Source organism: Dipodomys ordii, unplaced genomic scaffold (assembly GCF_000151885.1).
Source record: "Dipodomys ordii isolate 6190 unplaced genomic scaffold, Dord_2.0 Scaffold23, whole genome shotgun sequence".
In the NCBI taxonomy this organism is placed as follows: Eukaryota; Metazoa; Chordata; class Mammalia; order Rodentia; family Heteromyidae; genus Dipodomys; species Dipodomys ordii.
In genome coordinates, this window is record NW_012267239.1 from 3,480,650 (window position 1) to 3,499,874 (window position 19,225).

The following is a 19,225-nucleotide window of genomic DNA, read 5'->3' on the forward strand; positions in this document are numbered from 1 at the left end:
AAAAAAAGCCGGAAGTGGTGCTGTGGCTCAAGTGGTAGAGTGCTAGCCTTGAGCTGAAGAGCTGAGGGACAGCGCCCAGGCCCAGAGTTCAGGCCCACAACCGGACCCCCCCCCCAAACAAACAAACAAACAGGAGGGGAGGGAGGAGTTGGGGAGGTGGGAGGGAAGGGATTGTAGGAGAAAAACAAAGGAGGGGGCAACAATGCTTGATAGGAAATGTACTCATTTAACTCATGTAACTGTAACCCTTCTGTACAGTATCTTTACAATAAAACAAACAAAAAAACCTAGGAGGTTTAGGGCTGGGGGCTGGGCTCCGTGGCAAAACACTTATTAGCATGTGCAAGGCTTTGGGTTCCATCCTTAGTTCTGAAAAATTAACCAAAATAAAATAAAATATGAAACTGGCTTCTTCCAAACCTGGCAAAGGACCTGGGACCCTGCTAGTTCTCCCTAACCCAGGCACACAATCTGCAGCCCCCGCCGGCTCCTGCTCACTGCTCTGACAGACAGGCAGTGCATGGAGATACTCTGAGAAAGGGCCCTAGGGCCTAGAGACATCAAACCTGGAAGGCACCTGTGACAAATGCATCCCTGCCTGGTGGCCAAAATGGAAGACTGCCAACACGCCAGGGATCCTCCAACATTATCCCTCAGAGAGGCCCCTCTGGGAAAGCCACTATGCCAGGTGGGCTGCCCGCTCCCCATGGCCAGCTCTTCTCTAAGAGTCCTTTTGGGGACCACTTTTCAGGGTGAGGAGAGGGTAGCTAAATGTATTCCATGTGGAGCCTGCAGCAGCTAGTGCTTGATTAAGAATGAATTACACTCTCATCAGCACAGAAAGAAAATTGATTCACAAGGCAGCATTGTGATAATCTTGTTCCTAAAGCACGGGGAGAGGGGGCGGGGGGAGCGGGCAGGAGACGGAGCCACTTGGGCTATCACTGGCGGACGAGAGGAAGCTCTACAATTAAGCTGGGAGAGCAAAACTAATCAGAGCACCAAGATTCCTTCAACTAGTCTCTGGGGGCCTCGCCTCAATCCACTCATCCCAAGGGAGGTGAAAAGGAAGGTGAGGGAGGAGAGGGGGAGCGTCATCCATTTTAAACAATAAGACCCACATTGCTAAACTCCTTTTAGATACTAACCTAATAACTCCTGGTGCTGAGACTCTGCTTGTCCCATATAAATGCAATGGAATTGAAATGCAGCCCTAAAATCGTGCTATACTTCCTCCCTGCCACTACATATTGAGAAGGAAGGCGCGGGGGAGGGCGGAGATGGGAAAGGACATGCAGATTCGCTGGCAAGAGAATCCATGGGGAGAAAAAGCAGGCTCTGGAGCAGAAAGGTGACAGCCAGATCCAGTCGCGGAGAATTCCAGCATCATCTTTGGTTTGGGGTGTGATAAACATTCCCCTCTGTAAACTGAAGCCAAGTGAGACCTAGAGAGGGGGGAGGGGGAGGTCGCTGCTGCAAAGTGGCCAGATTAAGCTCTTCTGCAGTCTTGCTAGTGACAGCTTGCACCCAAATGCCATCTGTCCACACACATATCTCTAAGCAGAGGTGGAAGGAAAGGCCACAGCTATCCCAATTTGATATTAGCTCCAGAGAGAAATCTACCCAGGAAACCTCTGGGAGGCCCTTTTGTATACGAATCCTTCAGAGACTTAAAGCAGTATCAACATCTCTGCAAACTACCTGCCCGTGTCTCCACATAGCCCCCATGATGCTTTTGAGGCCTTTTGCTACTCCGTTCTTCCAGCTGACAAATGCACTAATCAGCCTGATTCACCTCACTGGGCAGGTGGAGGCTAAATGGTATCCATCAAGCTCTCCAAGCAAGTCTTAGGAAAAAGGTCCAGTTATACTGATGTCACTTTTAAATTGCCAATCTCAAAACAGAGATCATGGAAAGGCTCATAAGAACAGACCCTGAGTCCACAGAATGAGTCTGCATCCTGCCTCTTCCTTCCCACTGCTACAGTCACAAATAAGGTGCCCAGGGAGAGCACCCAGGAGCCAAATGGAATGTTTTACTGCATCAAATAAGGCTCAGTAATAGCTACAGGCACTTCTAAATAGTCATAAAACATCCTAGGCTGCAAGGCAGGGTTTGTAAGCTCAATACTTCCCCAAAAGCAACAATTGCTTGACTAGGTAAAGTCTCCCAATCAACCAGGATTGGGTTGTCCTCTTGGAAAAGAGCCTGTAGCAGAATCTTCCATGTAGAGAGCTAGCAAAAGCATCAGTTCTCAGCAGTGACGAGATTCCAGGAAACTCCACACGTGAGCATGGGTTTCAGGAACAGCCTTTGGGATGAGCCACAGGAAGGGCACTCAGAGTTGGTGTCTAATGCCTTCCATGTACTCCCAGAACCCAGGAGCCAAGAAGAAGAGTGCAGGGCCCATGGCACTTTCTTCTGGGGATCTTATGCCCACATCCAGTCCTTCTGTCACTCCCATCCCACTTGCTATAACCCACTCCTCTTTCTCCCCTCCTCCCTGGAATATATCAAGGAAAGAAAGATTTTGGAACATAGGAGCTAGGGCACTGGCTTTTAGATCAGGGCCAAGGTTGCTCTACCAGACAATGCCTAGCTTCTAAAAGCAAGCAGAGCACTTGGCTTACTGGGTCCTAAGGAGAGCTGACACAGGAATCACATACTAAACTAGTTAGCAGCCTCGAAGCTGGCCAAGTATACCAGAGGTGACGAGGGAGGCTCTGGTGGTGGCTCACTTTAATTGTGGGTGATGCCTTTCATGCATATTCAATCTCCCTGTGATTTATCACTCTTCTGGTGTCTGAAGTGTTCTATTTCACTTTGCCACTCCTGTGTCTCCAAGGGGACTGGGCAGAAATAGAAGAGGACATTGGACTTTTGCGTCTCCTGATCCAGGAGAGGCGGCTGCACTTCCCATCAATGTCAAGGCTCTGCTCTTCCCGCTCCTCTGCAGCAGGACCATGGCTGGATCTGCAGCTGGACACGACACGCTGCTCCCAACCATCTAAGAATGAAATAAGCTTTCCTGGTTCCATCCTCCACAATTTCTCATCTGTCCATTTCCTCTGAAACTTGGATCCTTCAGAGACTAGGGGGCACACAAAGGACGACTTGTGGGCTGGCCTCAAACCAGGGCACTGAAACCAGTTCCTTGGAGGAGTGGACATACCCTGGGACCATGTTTTCTGCTCCAGGTGTGGTGGCCTAGCGAACCTACCCCTGGCCACTGCTGTCAGCAGCACAGTGGCTCTGAGGCCCACCCAGCCTGACTGCCGGCTCAGATCGCAGGAACAAGTGGGGCTCCCTCCTGAGAAGGAAGAGTTCCAGCTGCCCAGGGCGGTTTCGATCACTAGTACTGCTGACTCAACAGCAAATGCCAAACCAGCTGCACTGACCATCAATTGGGGAAAATGGAAATGTGGGGGGCGGGCAGCAGGACAAGAATACCAAATCTGTGCAAACCCAAACCAAACATGACCAGGAGAAGTAAAGTTCATTCTGGCCCTTGCGAAGTTTTCACCTCAACGACATTTACAGTGTTAATATGTGTGATTATATAATTATAATTAATGTCATCAATGAACAGGCTCATCGCCAGCTATGGCACAAACAGGGGGTTCACTGTTGCCTGCTTTTGTATGTCTCTGTCACAAGTCTACAAGCAGATCTGTGTATCACCGAGTCCCCACTGGGTGCCTTATCTTTCACATCACAATAATCCTGGGGGAGTGCAGGGGGTCAGTTCCTTCCTTCCTTCTTTCCTTCCTTCCTCCTCCCTTGCTTGCTTGCTTCCTTCCTTCCCTGATTTCCTTCCTTCCTTTCTTTTCTTTCCTTCCTTCTTTCTTTCTTTTTGCATCTTTGCGGTATTGGGTCACTGGTACCATCCCTGACGCCCTGCTCAGGTTACCACCAGCCTTTGTATCTCTCATCCCCAGTGTCCCAGAGCCTTAGTGCTAGGCAAGCACTTTACAATGGAGCTACATGCCTTGCCTTTTTGTTTGCACTTTTTATTTATTTTTTATTTTTGTTGGTTGTAGGGCACTGTCCCTGAGCCTCTTTGTGCTCAAGGCTAGCACTCTACCACTTGAGCCACAGCGTCACCTCCAGTTTTTGAGTGGTTTATTGGAGGAGTCTCAGGGGACTTTTCTGGCTTTGAATCTTCAGATCTTGGCCTCCTGAGTAGGTAGGATTATGGGTATGAGCCACTGGCCCTTGGCTTGCACTTTTGTTCCTCACTATGCTAACTCTACCTGGGTGGCCTTGATCTCGCCACTCTCCTGTATCTTACAAACAGTTGAGCTTACAATTGTGAACCAAAATGCTTGGCTTTTTTTTTTTTTTTTGGTCAGTCATGGGGCTTGAACTCAGGGCCAGGGTGCTGTCTCTGAGCTCTCTGGCTCAAGGCTAGAGATCTACCACTTTGAACCATAGCTCTATTTCCCCAAATCCTTTTACCAGGGCCTTATATGTGCTGGGCAAGTGCTCTAGTTGAGCTACATCCCAGCCCAGATGCTTTTAAGAGTAAGAACTCTGAGAAAGGAGGGAAGAGTGGGTAACCCCAGGTAAACAGAGTACCACCTCTCAGCATCCCAAATCATCATGCTCACTCCTGGGGAGTCAAGGGTGAGCCTTTGAGACAGCCTTGGCTAGTTCTATAGACCCCATAGGATCTGCTGAGACCAAATCAGACACAATCCCTCAGTGAGGCAGATGGTACTGCAAAAAGGAGGAAGAAGCCTGTAATTTTAGTTAGTAGGAAGGAAACCCACACTTTGGTCTACAAAATCTACGATGAAAAAAATGATTAAAACCAAACAAAAACCAATGCAGGCTGGTTTGGATCCAGACTAATGAGCTCTCAAGACACAGGAAACTCTTCACCAGCCTTTGTATTTCTCATCCCCAGTGGTCTAGGTGGAACTCTGCCCTTGATACCTAGGGACCCACACTTCCAAAGCCTGAAGCAGCACTTGTCTTCTGCTACGCTGGCATTGGCCCAGCTTGTAACAGGCATGACTTAAGAACCTTGATACAGGTAGGCAATTAATAGTCCAAGCTACTGGTCATAAGGACTGCCAACATGTGACAAATGGAACATGCCTCAAACTTAGCATGCCGCAAAACCCAGCACTGTTTAACCAAGTCACGCTAAAAACAACTGCAGGAATATTTAAAAGCCAAGTCCCCACTTTTAGTAATCCCTGATTAATCTTTTATTTTCTTTTGCTCTGAGATAAGGTATTGCTATGGAGCCCAAGCTGGCCTTGAACTCTTGATTCTCCTTCTACTTACAAAGTTCAGTAAAGCACAACGGGTCCACCCAGGTGCACTGGGGTTGCCACTTGGGCAAAGATCCAACTGGCCTGTCCACTCTGACATCCTGCTTCAGCATTACCCTGCGCTGTGTTGGAGATACCAATGTCAAGGTAGGCATGAAGCTGAAGAAACAGGGCCTATTCACTCAATCAGGGCTCAAATCACACCCAAATCAGGGTTCACACCATGGAGTCTCGGAGCCCCTGACAGCTCTCATCCATCTGATTAAAGCTCTATCTCGGGCTTTAATCGCTAACCTTTCTTGCTGGGATAACGAGAATAAATACCATCTATCTTATGCCAGATCTCTTCTGGTATGAAGCTTTCAGGGAGCTTATTCGATTCCACTGTAGTGAGGACTCCGAAGGACGCAGCCTACACCCTGCTGGATGGTGTTAGGCTCACTGGCAGGGGTACGACTGGGGATTAGGCGAGAAGCAAAGGCAGGATATCATTTTATTATTAGGCAAAATAAATTCTCTCCACTGCCTAGGCATGTTGAAAGAATAAGTAGCGACCGTTCAATTAATTCACTCAACAACTGCTGATTGCTCGTCCCCTGGGTGCCAGCGACAGGACTGTTCCAGTGTGAGACCGTTCCCACTTGAGAGACGGACGCTCAGACACCCTTTAGAGCAGCAATGGGACACAGGCCAAGCAGCTTGACTTAGAGATGAGACCCTGGGGTGTTTGCTGCTTTCAGAAAGAAAAGGGGTGTGGACAAAAGATAGAAGCTCCAGGGGGAAAGGAGTGACCACGCTTAGTGACACGCTGCCAGCTGTGACCACGAGTCTGCAGAGCGCACCACCACGCAGGGAGAGACACCAGTCATAAAAGCACCCAAATTGGCCCATTTCCATGCTAGGGTTATTGATCTGAGAAGTACACCACCAAGACAAAGGAACTGTAGACAGACCTGACTGGACAGGAAGTCATTATCTTCCCAGTGACACAAGTGACACAGTGACACAAGATGGGCAGGATGGCTGGTCCTGCAGCCCGGACATGCGCTTCGGAACAAGGCCGTTCCAGGCTCTGGAGGCTGGTCTGGCCCCCTCTGGCAGAGGCCTGCTCTCAGTCCCAAAGCATGCTGTGGCCAGTACCCAGAAGCCACCTGCCCTCAGAAGGGCTCCAAGTGGTCCAAGGACAGAGACAGGCAAGCTCATGCATGGTTAGTATCACAGAGGGCAGGACCATCACCACAGACAGAGTACCTGCGAACAACCTACTTTGAGGGCTCAAATGCAGATAGGTCTTCTGCCTTGGGCTTGAGGCTAAACCAGCAAAATAAAATGAAGAAAAACAAAAACACACCCTGTGAAATCAACAATACTACACGTGCCATTTGCAAAATGTTCAGACAGGTCTGAAATCATGACAAGTGACTTTGTTTTTCGTGCCTTGAAAATGAGCCTCCCTCGCTTTGAGCACCGCAGTCTCCTGTGGCTGAGGGACAGGCTCACTGGGCCTGGTACCCAGGGGAGAAGGGGGAAGGGAGAGGTGGCTCCCTTGGCACTGACAAACTCACCGGTGCAATCACTTTTACCTTTTTGCTTCATGGCTGAGGCCTTCCTTTAATTTGCCTTTTGCTAACTAACTGTTCTGTAATTTTGTTTTGGACGGGCAATCTAGGAAATGACAGAAGCCAGAGAAAAGAAGAACATGGAATGTCCTAGAATATACCATTAGAAGGAATTCTCTACCTAGTGCCAACTATAATGAGTTAAGAGGAAAAAAGCAGAGGCTTTTCTCTGTATCCATGTGATAGCTGGGAGGGACAGGTTTTTATGGGGTTTTTAATCACAGCTTACCTACTGAAAACAGAAACAGTCCTTAAACTGGGGACTATTTTAAAGACCAAGGTAAGGACTAGAAATATAACCCATCAGTCATTATCTAAACTCAATCCACAGGCTTTGTTTTTTTTTTTTTTGTTATTGTTTTATTGAGTCTCACTATGCAGCTATGTAGTCCAGGCTTCCTCATGCTTGTGATTCTCTTGCTTTTTTTTTTTTTTTTGTCGGTTGTGGGGCTTGAACTCTGGGCTTGGGTGCTATCCCTCAGCTCTTCAGCTCAAGGCAAGCACTCTACTGCTTGAGCCACAGTGCCACTTCTGTTTTTCTAGTGGTTTATTGGAGGTAAGAGTCTCACAGACTTTCCTGCCCAGGCTGGCTTTGAATCATGATCCTCAGATCTCAGCCTCCTGAGTAGCTAGGATGACAGGCCTGAGCCATTGGCACACGGTTCATCCTCTTGCTTCTTAAGAGTTGGGATTATAGGTATGTGCCACCATTTCCAGAGGATGATCAGATCTTAATAATGGCTATTTTATAGGTTTAACCTGATCCTGGACAATCAGTTAAGGGTAGAGTGTCAATTGGTCATAGAGGACCTTTCTACTTAGTTCAAGTAAGTGATATATATATATATATCACTTACTGATAATGAACTTGGACTGATAATGAACATGGAATTTAATTTCTAAACCCCTAAAATACCGAGGGTTCCAAATTATCAAGGGAGAAATAGGGGATACCATGAGCCTCATTTAAAAAAGTATTAAAGTTGTTTAAGATATTAAGGATGACAAAAGTTGAAAATACGGAATATAGTTTCTCAACCAACAAAGCTTAAAAACAAAAAAAGAGCAACAGGGACTTCATTTTCACAGCCTCTAACTCATTGTCCCTCCTCGTTAAGTAAGGCAGTTCTCATTGGCTTTAAAGACAGAATCACTTTAGTGCTCAATGACGGATCAAAACCTGCCCTCTAACAGAGATTCATCTCATCAGGGCTTTCAACACGAGCTCCACTTCCATCAAGCCAATGGGTTCATGGTCACTGGCAGATTAAATTCCCTTTCTGGCAGGAGTTGAAAAATTCCCTCAACTAAGTACATGTAAAAAATGACAACAGTTTAATGACTCGGCTCCTGAGGAAACCAGATGCCAACCTCACACTTCATTAATGAATGTCCTGATCAGCAAAAGCCACAAGACTCTGGGTACCTTTTTAATTGTATTGTGCTTGCTGCTGGTGCCGCCCCTATCTGAGTTCTCATTGTGCAGAATGTCCAAAGCAGTCTCCCTCTCTTTGAGCTTCAATGCCTCAATTTCTGTCTTGAGTTCGTTGAGCTGCTCCTGCAGGTGCTTGCTCTTCTCCATGTACTCCACTCTGCAGCAAAAGGACATGGTGCATCAGGCCTTGACAAACACTGAGGCATGGCTGACACGCTCTGGGACCCACAAGCTCTGTGTGGGGGTGAGGTTCTTACCTCCAATTAACTACTTAAAAAACCAGAAGTGGAGCTATAGCTCAAAGTGGTAGTGCACCAGCCTTAAGCAAAAGAGCTCAGAGACCGTTTCCAGGCCTTGAGTTTGAGCCCCATGACAGACAAAAAACAAAACAACCCACTGGATGTTTCTTGTTGCTTTACATTGATCACAACTACATAAATACACACATCTGGACAACGGTGAAAGGAACTCAGCAAATGCCACCACTGGCAGCTCTGAGTCACTCATTGGCTTCTTAGCTATGACAGTCTGAAGAGATATACAAGCTGACTTGGGGTGGTCCACGCTGGACTCCACAGACACATTCCCAGAGGCTATCCTGAGGTAGCACATATGGGTGTAGGGTTTTAACCCCTGGTCTGCTCAGCAACTGTGTACTGCTGAGTGAGCTCATTAACTAAGTCTGTCCTCATTTATGAAATGGGAACACTAACATCTCCTTTGATGTCAGTGTGCTATTTGTTTGCTAGCAGGAATTAAAGGAGACGAGAGCTAGAAAATTGTGGTGCATGCATGTGCATTCTGGGGAACCACTGGGATTGTCCTCTGCCAGCTATGGCACCATTCACTAGCTTCTCTGGCTCTGAGAAGGAGGGGGCTCACTTCCACCTCCCCCACAGGAGATCGCTGTCCTGTGCAGCAGACGGACCCTACCTGGCTGCTGGTTTTCCTCAAGCCAAGTTTCTTGTCTCACCTTCACTCTTAGGCACACTGCAGATCCCAGCTGCCAAGAACATGGCCAGGAGACTGCCACATGTAGTCCCAGGGGAACCGCACTCTGACTGACTCAGTCGACCCAACAACCTGGTCCTATTCTTCAAAGTTAGGCCACCTAACCACCAATCAAGTGTTATTTCTATTTTTTCGTGCTGAGCCTGAGGCTTAAATTCAGGTCTTGGGTGTTGTTCCTGAGATTCCTTTTCTCAAGGCTAGTGCTCTACCACTTGAGCCACAGTGTCACTTCTGGGTTTTTCTGAATAGTTTTGTTAGAGAGAAGAGTCTCACAGACTTTCCTGCCTGGGTTGACTTCAAAATGCGATTCTCAGATTTCAGCCTCCTGAGTGGCTAGGATTACAAGCATGAGCCACCAGTGCCTGGCAGTTTCGAGTGTTATTTTTATCCTGGAAGACTGACTGCTGATCTGCTGTGCTTAATTTCTAATTAGGAAACTCATCTTCCAGAGGGAGGACAAGAGAGCAACCCTTTGCAGAGTTGATGACAGGCTGCTATGATGACCTTCCTTATCCCCAGGCCCTGATCCATTCACTCTTGTTCACAGCTGCCCCAAGCAGGCCATGAGGGACTACGTACTTTTCTTTCTCTATCTCCATAGAAAGCCGCTTCATGTCAGTATCCTTGAAGTCGAAAGACAGGCTGTCGCCAGTGAGGTTGAAGCTGGGTATGTCCGGAGGCAATGGTGCTGGGATTGGGTTCATGGGCTGTCAGTGAGAAAGCTCCCAATTAGGAGGTTCGAGTTATACAAGACCATGCTGCCAGGTAACAGGTACCAAAAAAAAACCCCAACCCAAAAGGATGAGCCCTCTCCCCTCAAATCTGACCATTTTCATGCTCATTCAAATCAAACACAAGCTCCCCCTCCTCCCCCACTGTGCACTTGGTTCACTAAGGAAGGTCCTGGGCCAGTGCTAGGAGCTGGAAATGCAGGACGCAAGTCAGAGTCCTTGGCTCTAGGCAGCTGAAAGTCTTGTTCAGGAAACAGATGTGTTCACAAATCCTTGCAGTTAAATAAGGTAAACACTGTAGTCAGGGAAGGAACAGAGACAGAGGGGGCTGGAGGAAGTATGCTAGGAGGAATGCTGCTTCCGCTGGAATCAGAGAATGTGCCAGAAGAAGAAGGGTGCCAGGCAAGAGACACGACGGTGGGTAGGGCAGAGTAACCAGTGATAATGCTAGGCATTTGCAGTGCCCATGTGGGCACTGGAGGCTGGCCCTGGGTCGGGAGGGTTTGCTGACCAACTGTGGGGGCTTGGATTCGGAAGACAGAACAAGAGGAAGCACAGGATGAAACCATTAGATTTGTGTTTAGGACTTCTCATCCCAGAACAAAGGGTCATCTAAAATATGGCCCTGATCTGCTTCTCCAGCGCCTCCTGTTATTTGCCCTGCTAAATCATAACCAGCTACTCATCCCTGACCAGGCTGCCTTCTCGCCTTAGCACTCCTGCCTGTGTTGCTGTTTTTCTCATTCTGTTCTATCCTTTCTCCCTCTATCTCCCTCAGTTCCTTCAATCTCTCACCAAAACCAAAGTGTTTCCAGGTCTCTAGGCCAAATTGACATTCTTTCTTTTTTTTTTTTGTCGGCCGTGGGGCTTGAACTCTGGGCCTGGGCACTGTCCCTCAGCTCTTCAGCTCAAGGCGAGCGCTCTACCACTTGAGCTACAGAGCCACTTCCGGTTTTCTGGTGGTTTATTGGAGATCGGAGTCTCACGGTCTCTCCTGCCCGGGCTGGCTTTGAATCGCAATCCTCAGATCTCAGCCTCCTGAGTAGCTAGGATTACAGGTGTGAGCCACCAGCGCCCGGCAACATTCTTTCTTTTGTTGTGCCACACACTATGAGCATGTTTCTGCAGTGACTCTTTCTGGTAATTTCAACTTGTAAACCATTCCCTTTTGGATGTGTCTTCTCCCTTCTATAGCCCTAAAGTTTCCCAAGGGCAGAATCTGCCTCCATTTCATCCTTAGACCTTTCACTGAGATTAGGATGGTGTCTGGGAGGGGGAGAGCCTCAAAACTTTCATTTGGAATGATAATGAAGCCTAATGCAGGGTATATGGATGGTGTCAGAAACGGTGTTAAGTGAGAGCTTCTGCAATACTAGGGATATATATTTTTTAATCTCAATATTGAATATGTGGGTGTGTTCAGTCGATGAAACTTCATCAAGATATACAATGGTAATTTAAGTACTTCTCTTTACTTACACACACACACACACACACAATTATACTTCATAAAAATTTCCAGCTGGGTGTGGTGGTACATGCCTGTAATCTCACCTACTAGTAGGTAAAGAAGAATGAGTTTTGCAGCTGGCCTAGGGCCAAAGCATGAGACTCTCTGAAAAATAAAGCAAAAGGACTGTGTGGCATGGCTCATGCGCTACTGCACTTGCCCTGAGCAATCACAAGGCCTTGAGTTGTTCAATTCATAGTACTGCCAAAAAGAATGATTTTTTTTCACCCCAGAAGTAATGTGTGGCTGTCTGGACTCACACAGTTGGCTTGAGTTGTCTGTTACACACTAATAGATAACCAGGATCCAAAGTGACAGCAAATTGTTCATGCTCTCCCCTTCCCCTTGCAAATCTGGGTCCTCTGTGCCTCAGTGTTCTGGGCCATGTGTGAGATACAGCATGTATGTGCGTGAACAAGCTGTGTATCTGTGATATGGGGACATCTGTACACTTGCCTAGAATATGTTATCATCTCTTCTCCTGGCTAGACCCCGCTCCCTGTCAAGAGCCAGCTCAGGTGTCACACTGAGCCTCTCCTGCCCCAGGCGGGCTGTGTTTGAGGTACCTGTGCATACCTGTCAGGATCTACATTTTCAACTGCATGGTGTATGCGTGCATAGAGCAGGTGTGTAAAGAGTTACTGAGTGAAAGACACAGAGGAAGGGAAGGGAAGCAGCTTCTACTTATTTCATGACCCCACTTAGCAGGAGTCAAACACTGAGTTGGCAGCTGGGTCTTGCATGGCAGTAATTCATTCTGAGGAGTGCAGTCGATCCTTCCCACAAAAGGATTGTGGCATATGGTATATACTCAGAGTTGAAGATTACATTCAACTCAGCATTAGGAGGTTAGGGAGCAAAATCGCTTGAGGCTAATTTGAGATCATGTTTTACTTAAGAGTAAGAAAAGCATTCCTGAGCTGTAAAACGGCCTGTTGCCTGTAATCTAGATAACCAAAGCGTTAACTACCTAGTCCAAGGCCAATAGTAGATCATGGGTGTCCCAGCCAGACCCTCGCTGGGGGCAGTCAATGCCACTCTTTCCAACTTGTTTGCTTAAATGGTCAACCTAAAGGTACCAGCAGGTGAACCAAAGGGCTGGGAGGACAGGTCTAAAACAGCCGCAAGCGAGCTGGCCCCACCCAGGCTCACCGGGTATGTGGGCTTGGTAGCAAATTCCAGGAGCTTCTGCTTGGCTCTCCGCTCTGCCTCACGGGCTTCCTGCAGGTCTTGCTTTAGCTGGTCGGCCTCCTTGGCCCTGCAGAGAGAGGAAGAAATGTCAGCTCCACAGCAGGCCATGCGAGGAGGTACCTGTGTTAATCCCAGGGATGGTATCTGATAAGGCAAATAGGAACAGCAGAGCAGGAAGGTTTTGCAGAAGTCAGAACTTCCAAGGTGACAACATGAATATTATTCATTTTTTCCATGTTTTAAAAATAATCTTATTAATTAATCAAAGCAGTGCTAAGATTTGAACTCAGGGTCTTGCACTTGCTGGGCCAGTGCTCTACTATCAAGCCATGCCTCTAGCCTATAGTTCATATGAACAAATCCCTCTCCTTGGCAAGGGTAAGGGTACATGAATGGAGGAAAGAAGGGTGAGCAAACACAGTCATTATACTTGTATATTATGTAAAAACTGAACCATGTAGCTGGGCACTGGTAGCTGATGCCTGTAATCCTAGCTACTCAGGAGGCTGAGGTCTGAGGATCATGGTTTGAAGCCAGCCCAGTTCATGAGCTCCAATAAACTACTCAGAAAAGCCATGATACCATGGCTCAAGTGGTGGAGTGCTAGCCTTGAGCACAAAGAGGCTCAGAGACAGCACTCAGGCCCTGAGTTCAAGCCCCAGGACCAGGAAAAAAAAAAAAAAAGAACAACACTCAGTTTGTTGTATCATTGCTAAATGACTCTATGTTCTTTTTTGGGGGGGGGTCCAGTCGTAGGGCCTGAACTCTGTGCCTGGGTACTGTCCCTCAGCTTTTCAGCTCAAGGGTAGTGCTCTACCACTTGAGCCACAGCGCCACTTCCGGCTTTTTTCTTTTTGCTTATGTGGTGCTGAGAATTGAACCCAGGGCCTCAGGCATGCAAGGCAAGCACTCTACCACTGAGCCACCTTCCCAGCCCTGACTCTATGTTCTTGATCACATATATGGTGCATATACACACACACATACACACACACACACACACACACACACGCAACTGAGGGAAGCTAGGAGGAGGACACAGAATCAGAGGGAAACAGGAAAACATACAACAGAGGGGCCCATCAGCACTGGACATAGATGAAAATGAACTAAGTAACTCAAAGGCAGCAATGGGAGGAAGGGAATGAGAGGGAAAGAGGGAACAGGTTACACTAAGCAAAAGGAAATAAATGTAAATATCACCTGATGGAAGAAATAGTTGCACTGTCAAAGCTCATAGAATTCACAAACTTTATAGACCATGATAATCACAATTTGCCTTGTGAAGGTTAAAATGTGTTTGCAACTTTAAGTATCACTATTCCACAACACTGTGAAATATATGAAATTTATGTAATCACCTAATCTCAATAAAAAATATTTTAAAAACCATGTAATTTGAGGGTAGGGATGGGAGAGAAGAAGTAGGAGAGAATGAGGGAAGGGTGACATTGGTCAAGATGCAATGTACCTATAACCTGACATATAGAATCCAAACCTCTTTGTACAACTACTTAATTAAATAAAACAAAACAAAACAAAAAAAAAAACCCACTAGCAAATCCAGACTGGAAGCCAGTGGGGAAAGAACCAAACAAGAAGTTCTTTGAGCCAGCTGAATGCTGGGATGCATGACTATAGTCGCAGCTACTCTGGAGGCTGAGACAAGAAGATCACTTGAGCCCAGGAGTTTGAGGTCAGCTTAGATAACATAACAAGTCCCTGCCTAAAAAAAAAAGTTCTTCAGTAATAGGTAGGGGCCTGATGTGCTCTTTTCTTGGTAATTGGTGAAGAGTGACTGGGCAAAGGAGAATATGAAGATCTAAAATGTTGATACAGGGCCAGATATGGTGGCACACATCTATAATCCTAACAGTTGGGGCTAGTCTGAACTAGATCTGAAAGGAAGATCCTGTCTCAAAAGCCAGAAACAGCCAGGTGCTGGTGGCTCATGGCTATAACTCTAGTGACTCAGGAAGCTGAAATCTGAGGATCACAGTTCAAAGCCAGTCTGGGAAGGAAAGTTCACGAGACTCTTAACTCCAATTAACCACCAGACAAACCTAGAAGTGGAGCTGTGGCTCAAAGTGGTAGAGCATTAGCCTTGGGCACAAAAGCTCAAGGATAGTGCCCAGGCCCCGAGTTCAAGCCACACACTGACCAAAAAAAGAAAACAAAAACACCCAGAAATGAGAGGTTGGAAACGTAGCTTAGTCAGTAGAGCACTAGCCGATAAGGGAGTATCAAACATCAAGTTTGAGTCCCAGTCTCAGACCTAAAAAATAAAAGAAAAACCAGAAGCAAAAACATCTTATACTGGATTACAAAGGGCAAAACATAAGTGAGTGAAACATGTGTGGGCCAAGCTCCCACATCCTCCCTGGGCAGGAGGATGTGCCCATCACTGATGGTATCTGTGTGCTGGTGCAGATCCTAGCCCTACAGGACAAGGGCTGGGTGTGGCATGCGAGCTGGCACTAGGACCCAGTCTCACATGCATCAAACTCACAGGAAATGTCACCCTCACACAGAAGGAAAGGGACCTGAAAAAGGTCCCAGACAAGGAACCATCTTCCCAGAATGACAAGCAAGGAGGCAGAGTGAAGAAAACGGCAGGGACTGTACCTTGTAGCTAAAGCCAAATTCAAGTGTCCCAAATCAATAGAGCCAGATGCTGTGGGGAGCGTGCCAGTGTTTATGTTAAAGCTGCAGGACCAGAACAACATAGAGCCTAGAACAGTTCCTAAGAAGTACAGACAACAGTCCCACTCTTCAGGGCTGGGATGTAGTTCAGTGGCAAAGCACTTGCCTAGCAAGCGCAACGTCCTGGGTTCGATCCCCAGTACCAAAAAAAAAAAAAAAAAAAAAAAAAAAAAAAAAAGTCCCACTCTTCAACCTGATCACGAGCTGGGGCATCCTGGTCACAAAGAAAATCATGGCTCTCCAGCTCCATCTGTGAGGAAGGCTTCAGGAGAGTGAGCGCCTACTTTTACTTCAAAGGAAAACAACTGCTGCTTACCTGCCTTCCAAATAAAGAGAGGAAAACAACACTTTTTTTTTTTTTTAAATACAAAAAGAGCCTCTTTGCATCTTGTCAGCTAAAAGTAGTCTATGGATACACTTGGTGATTTTATTGCAAACTCAGTTATGGGAGGGGCGGTTTGTGGATGTAAGTGTGTGTATGTGTGCACGTGTGTGTATATGTGACCCCTGGGCAACAGAACTCTATTCCCATGCCTTTCCAATAGCTCCAGCAGCCTGTCAAGGAAAAGTCCTCCCACACCCCCCTTCCTGAAGGAGAAGCATCTGGACGCAGCGTCCAGCTCTGCTTCAGGGCAAGGCTAGGAACACACAGACCTAGTCAGGGTCCTAAGGCCCAGGCCTCCCCCTCACCTCCTCTCTGACTCCTCAGCCATCTTCAGTGCCAGCACCTCAGCCTCCAGCACCTTCTGCTCCATCAGGCGCTTCTCCTCCTCCGTCCTAATGGCCGTAGCCTTGATGCGCTGCATCTCCTGCTCTGCCTCTGCAGCCTTCTGGGCCAGCAGCTTGGCCTCCTCCTCTGTGATCTGAGCCTTCTCAGCCAACAGGTCAGCTGTCTCCTCAGACCTCATCTGCAGAGAAGAGTGTCTCAGCTGATGCAGGCCGGGGACCTATCTCCTCTCATCTGGCCTCCAATACACAGGGCAGCAAGAACCAGTTTCAGACTTCTTGGCTTTAACAAAGGGTCATCTTCCCCCAGCACCGCCCTGGCAATAGATCACATGCCACATCCATTCAGAAGAGCTCTTTAGGCTCCACCATGGAGAACAAGAGCAAGCATCCATTGGTTGTTTTTGGCAGTACTGAGGTTTGAACTCAGGGCCTCATATTTGCTAGATAGCACTCTTATCATTTACACCATGCTGGGAGTTCAGCAAGCATCCTTTTTAGAGTACCCTCTTTAGGTGAGGCGTATACTTTATGAGGGAGAAGAACAACTTAAAATTCTTCTCTTTCCCTTTAAATCAGTGGTCTAAAACCAAAGGAGGCTTGTTCTGGGGGCCCACATAGGGGAGGCAGGTGTCCCACCGATGAGCTGCACCTATGGCCCTCAGCCCTCAAGGCATTTTTGGTTGTTTTTTTGTGTTTTTTTGGTTGGTTGTGGGGCTTAACTCTAGGTCTGGGTGCTGCCCTCAATAGTTCAGCTCAAGGCTAGTGCTCTACCATTTGAGCTCAGTGCTCAACTCACTTCCAGTTTTCTGGTGGTTAATTGGAGATGAGTCTCACAGACTTTCCTGCCCAGGCTGGCAATCCTGGCAAACCATGATGCTCAGATCTCAGCCTCCTGAGTAGCTAGGATTATAAGGCATGAGCCACAGGTGCGCGACCCTCAAGGCATTTTTAACTGTCCTTAGGGTAGCTATAGCTATCAGTTGGGGCAGGAACATAGCTAATTATCCTAAGGAGAGGTGCCCCAGATGATGAGCTCCAGGGGTCAGTACTGCTGAAGCCACCAACCCCAGCTTTGAAGGACATGCTACCCCGACAGAGGAGCTTGGAGGGACAGAAGCTCAACCTAGTCTCCTTCTGCCAGCATAGGTTCCAAGAAAAGGCATCCACCTTTTACAAGCTGAAACAACTGAGCACTGATGCTCATGCCTGTAACCCTAGCTACTCAGTAGGCTGAGATCTGAAGATCATGGTTCAAAGCCAGCCTGGGCAAGAAAGTCCATGAGACGCTAATCTCCAACAAACCACCAGAAAGCCAGAAGTAGAGCTGTGGCTCAAGAGGTAGAGTGCTAGCCTTGAGCAGAAAAATCTCAGGGAAAATACCTAGGCCCTGAGTTCAAGCCCTGGGACTATCACCAAAAAAAAAAAAACAAAAAAAACTGAAACAAGCTCAGTACTGTGGGTCACACTTACAACTCTTGCTACTTGAGAGGCAGAGATTGGGAGTATTGCAGTTCAAGGCCAGCTTGGGCATAAGTTCAAGAGACTCAATGTCAATCAATAAAAGCTGGGCATGGTAGAGTATGCCTACCATCCCAGCTAAATAGGAGGCATAAATACGAAGAATGAGGTTCAGGCTAGCCCAATCAAAAAGTGAGACCTTATTTAAGCACAAATCTCTGGAGGTGTGGCTCAAGTAGTAGAGTGTCTGCTAGCTAGCTCAGAGCCCAAGTTCAAACCCCAACATTACAAAACACACACATGCACACACTGACATAAAGTATATCAAAGCAAATGTTGCTAAGTCAAGGTCCTCAGGAGGTGTGATTCAGGAGTTCCCATGTAGTCTCTTGGGATTGGACCCTCAGAAATCACCAGTGCTTCGTTGGCCATGGTTGCTTCTTCTTTCATTTGTAGCAGCCTCCTCTCCAGCTCATCCCTTGTGCGCTCAGCCTCCTCCCGCATCTGCTTCTCTCGAGCAAGGCGCTGCCGCTCCATCTGGGGATGAACAACGGCCGGGACTGAGTCCTGGTGCTCCAGAGACCCAAGAATGCCCAGTTTTGAGAGCTTCCCCTTTGGGAACCCTTATCATCCTTCACTTAAGTAGCCCGGGTCATGCTTGCTGCCCCACACCCTCTGTCCTTATCAACCAGCCACGGAGTTGAAAGCTATGCCCTTTGGAGAAACTCCTACTGATGAGCAAACAAATGAACAAACAACAACAACAAACCAAGCTCACCATTTGTGAGCCACGCAGACCTTTCCCACCTCTCCCGGGTTCATCTGCAAAACATACTGCATCCACGGCTCCCACCCTACATCTCAGCCCCACACAGCCTTGCCCAGCCGCGGTGGAGGCAACTCCTGAGCCAGGCAGGGAACACAGCCCCCAACCTTAAGGGAACAGAACAAAGCCTCCGCTGCCACCTGGATCACTGTGTTAATTGGGCCACCTGCCGAGCTCAATGAGGGGAACAAGTGGAGGACATCCTTATTCTCTGAGTTCAAAATGCACAAGCCAGAAGTGACCACTGCACTATTTTCTGTCTTAAATAATGAACATACATTTAATTATTTCTCTCTTGCTTTAATCTCATACCAAACTCTAGTAGTATAAGATTTCTAAGACGGTTGATTTTTTTCCAAATATGAAATAAAAACCGGTGCATTGGAACTTGAAAGAATAATGCCAAAGACAAGCAATAAAATGCAGTCCATTCTGGGCTGGGGATGTAGCTAAAGAGGTAGAGCACCTGGGCGAGCAAGGGTGAGGCCCAAAGTTCAATCCTCAGTACTGACAAAAACAAACAAACCCCAAAACTTGTTCTCTAACCACCACCAAATTACAATATTCATTTGTATTCTTCTCCATGGCTAGGCAGCCTCTTTCAATTCCTAGCACTGGACCTTTCTGGAGATCTCTGCTTTGATAATAAAGAAAATCTCATCTGCTAAGCAGTCTGTTGCTTACAAAGACCTTGATTACAATGTGCTCTCTGATCTGAGATAGAAAACA

At 47.4% G+C, this 19,225-nt stretch overlaps 1 protein-coding gene across 4 annotated transcripts in view; it reads right to left on the reverse strand.

Annotated features, from left to right (window-relative positions):
• Nf2 (neurofibromin 2 (merlin)) overlaps nucleotides 1–19,225 on the reverse strand; it is a 96,043-nt gene that overhangs the window by 5,758 nt on the left and 71,060 nt on the right. For 2 of the 4 annotated variants that reach the window (XM_013014476.1, XM_013014478.1), the window contains 5 exons: nucleotides 18,085–18,207; nucleotides 16,174–16,391; nucleotides 12,742–12,847; nucleotides 9,928–10,055; nucleotides 8,329–8,494 (listed from right to left, as the gene is read on the reverse strand). In XM_013014476.1, coding sequence (XP_012869930.1) covers nucleotides 8,329–8,494; nucleotides 9,928–10,055; nucleotides 12,742–12,847; nucleotides 16,174–16,391; nucleotides 18,085–18,207 — 741 coding nt within the window. Of the gene's footprint in view, nucleotides 1–6,549; nucleotides 6,595–8,328; nucleotides 8,495–9,927; nucleotides 10,056–12,741; nucleotides 12,848–16,173; nucleotides 16,392–18,084; nucleotides 18,208–19,225 lie in introns of all 4 variants that reach the window. The other 2 variants (XM_013014477.1, XM_013014479.1) reach the window with 2 other exon arrangements.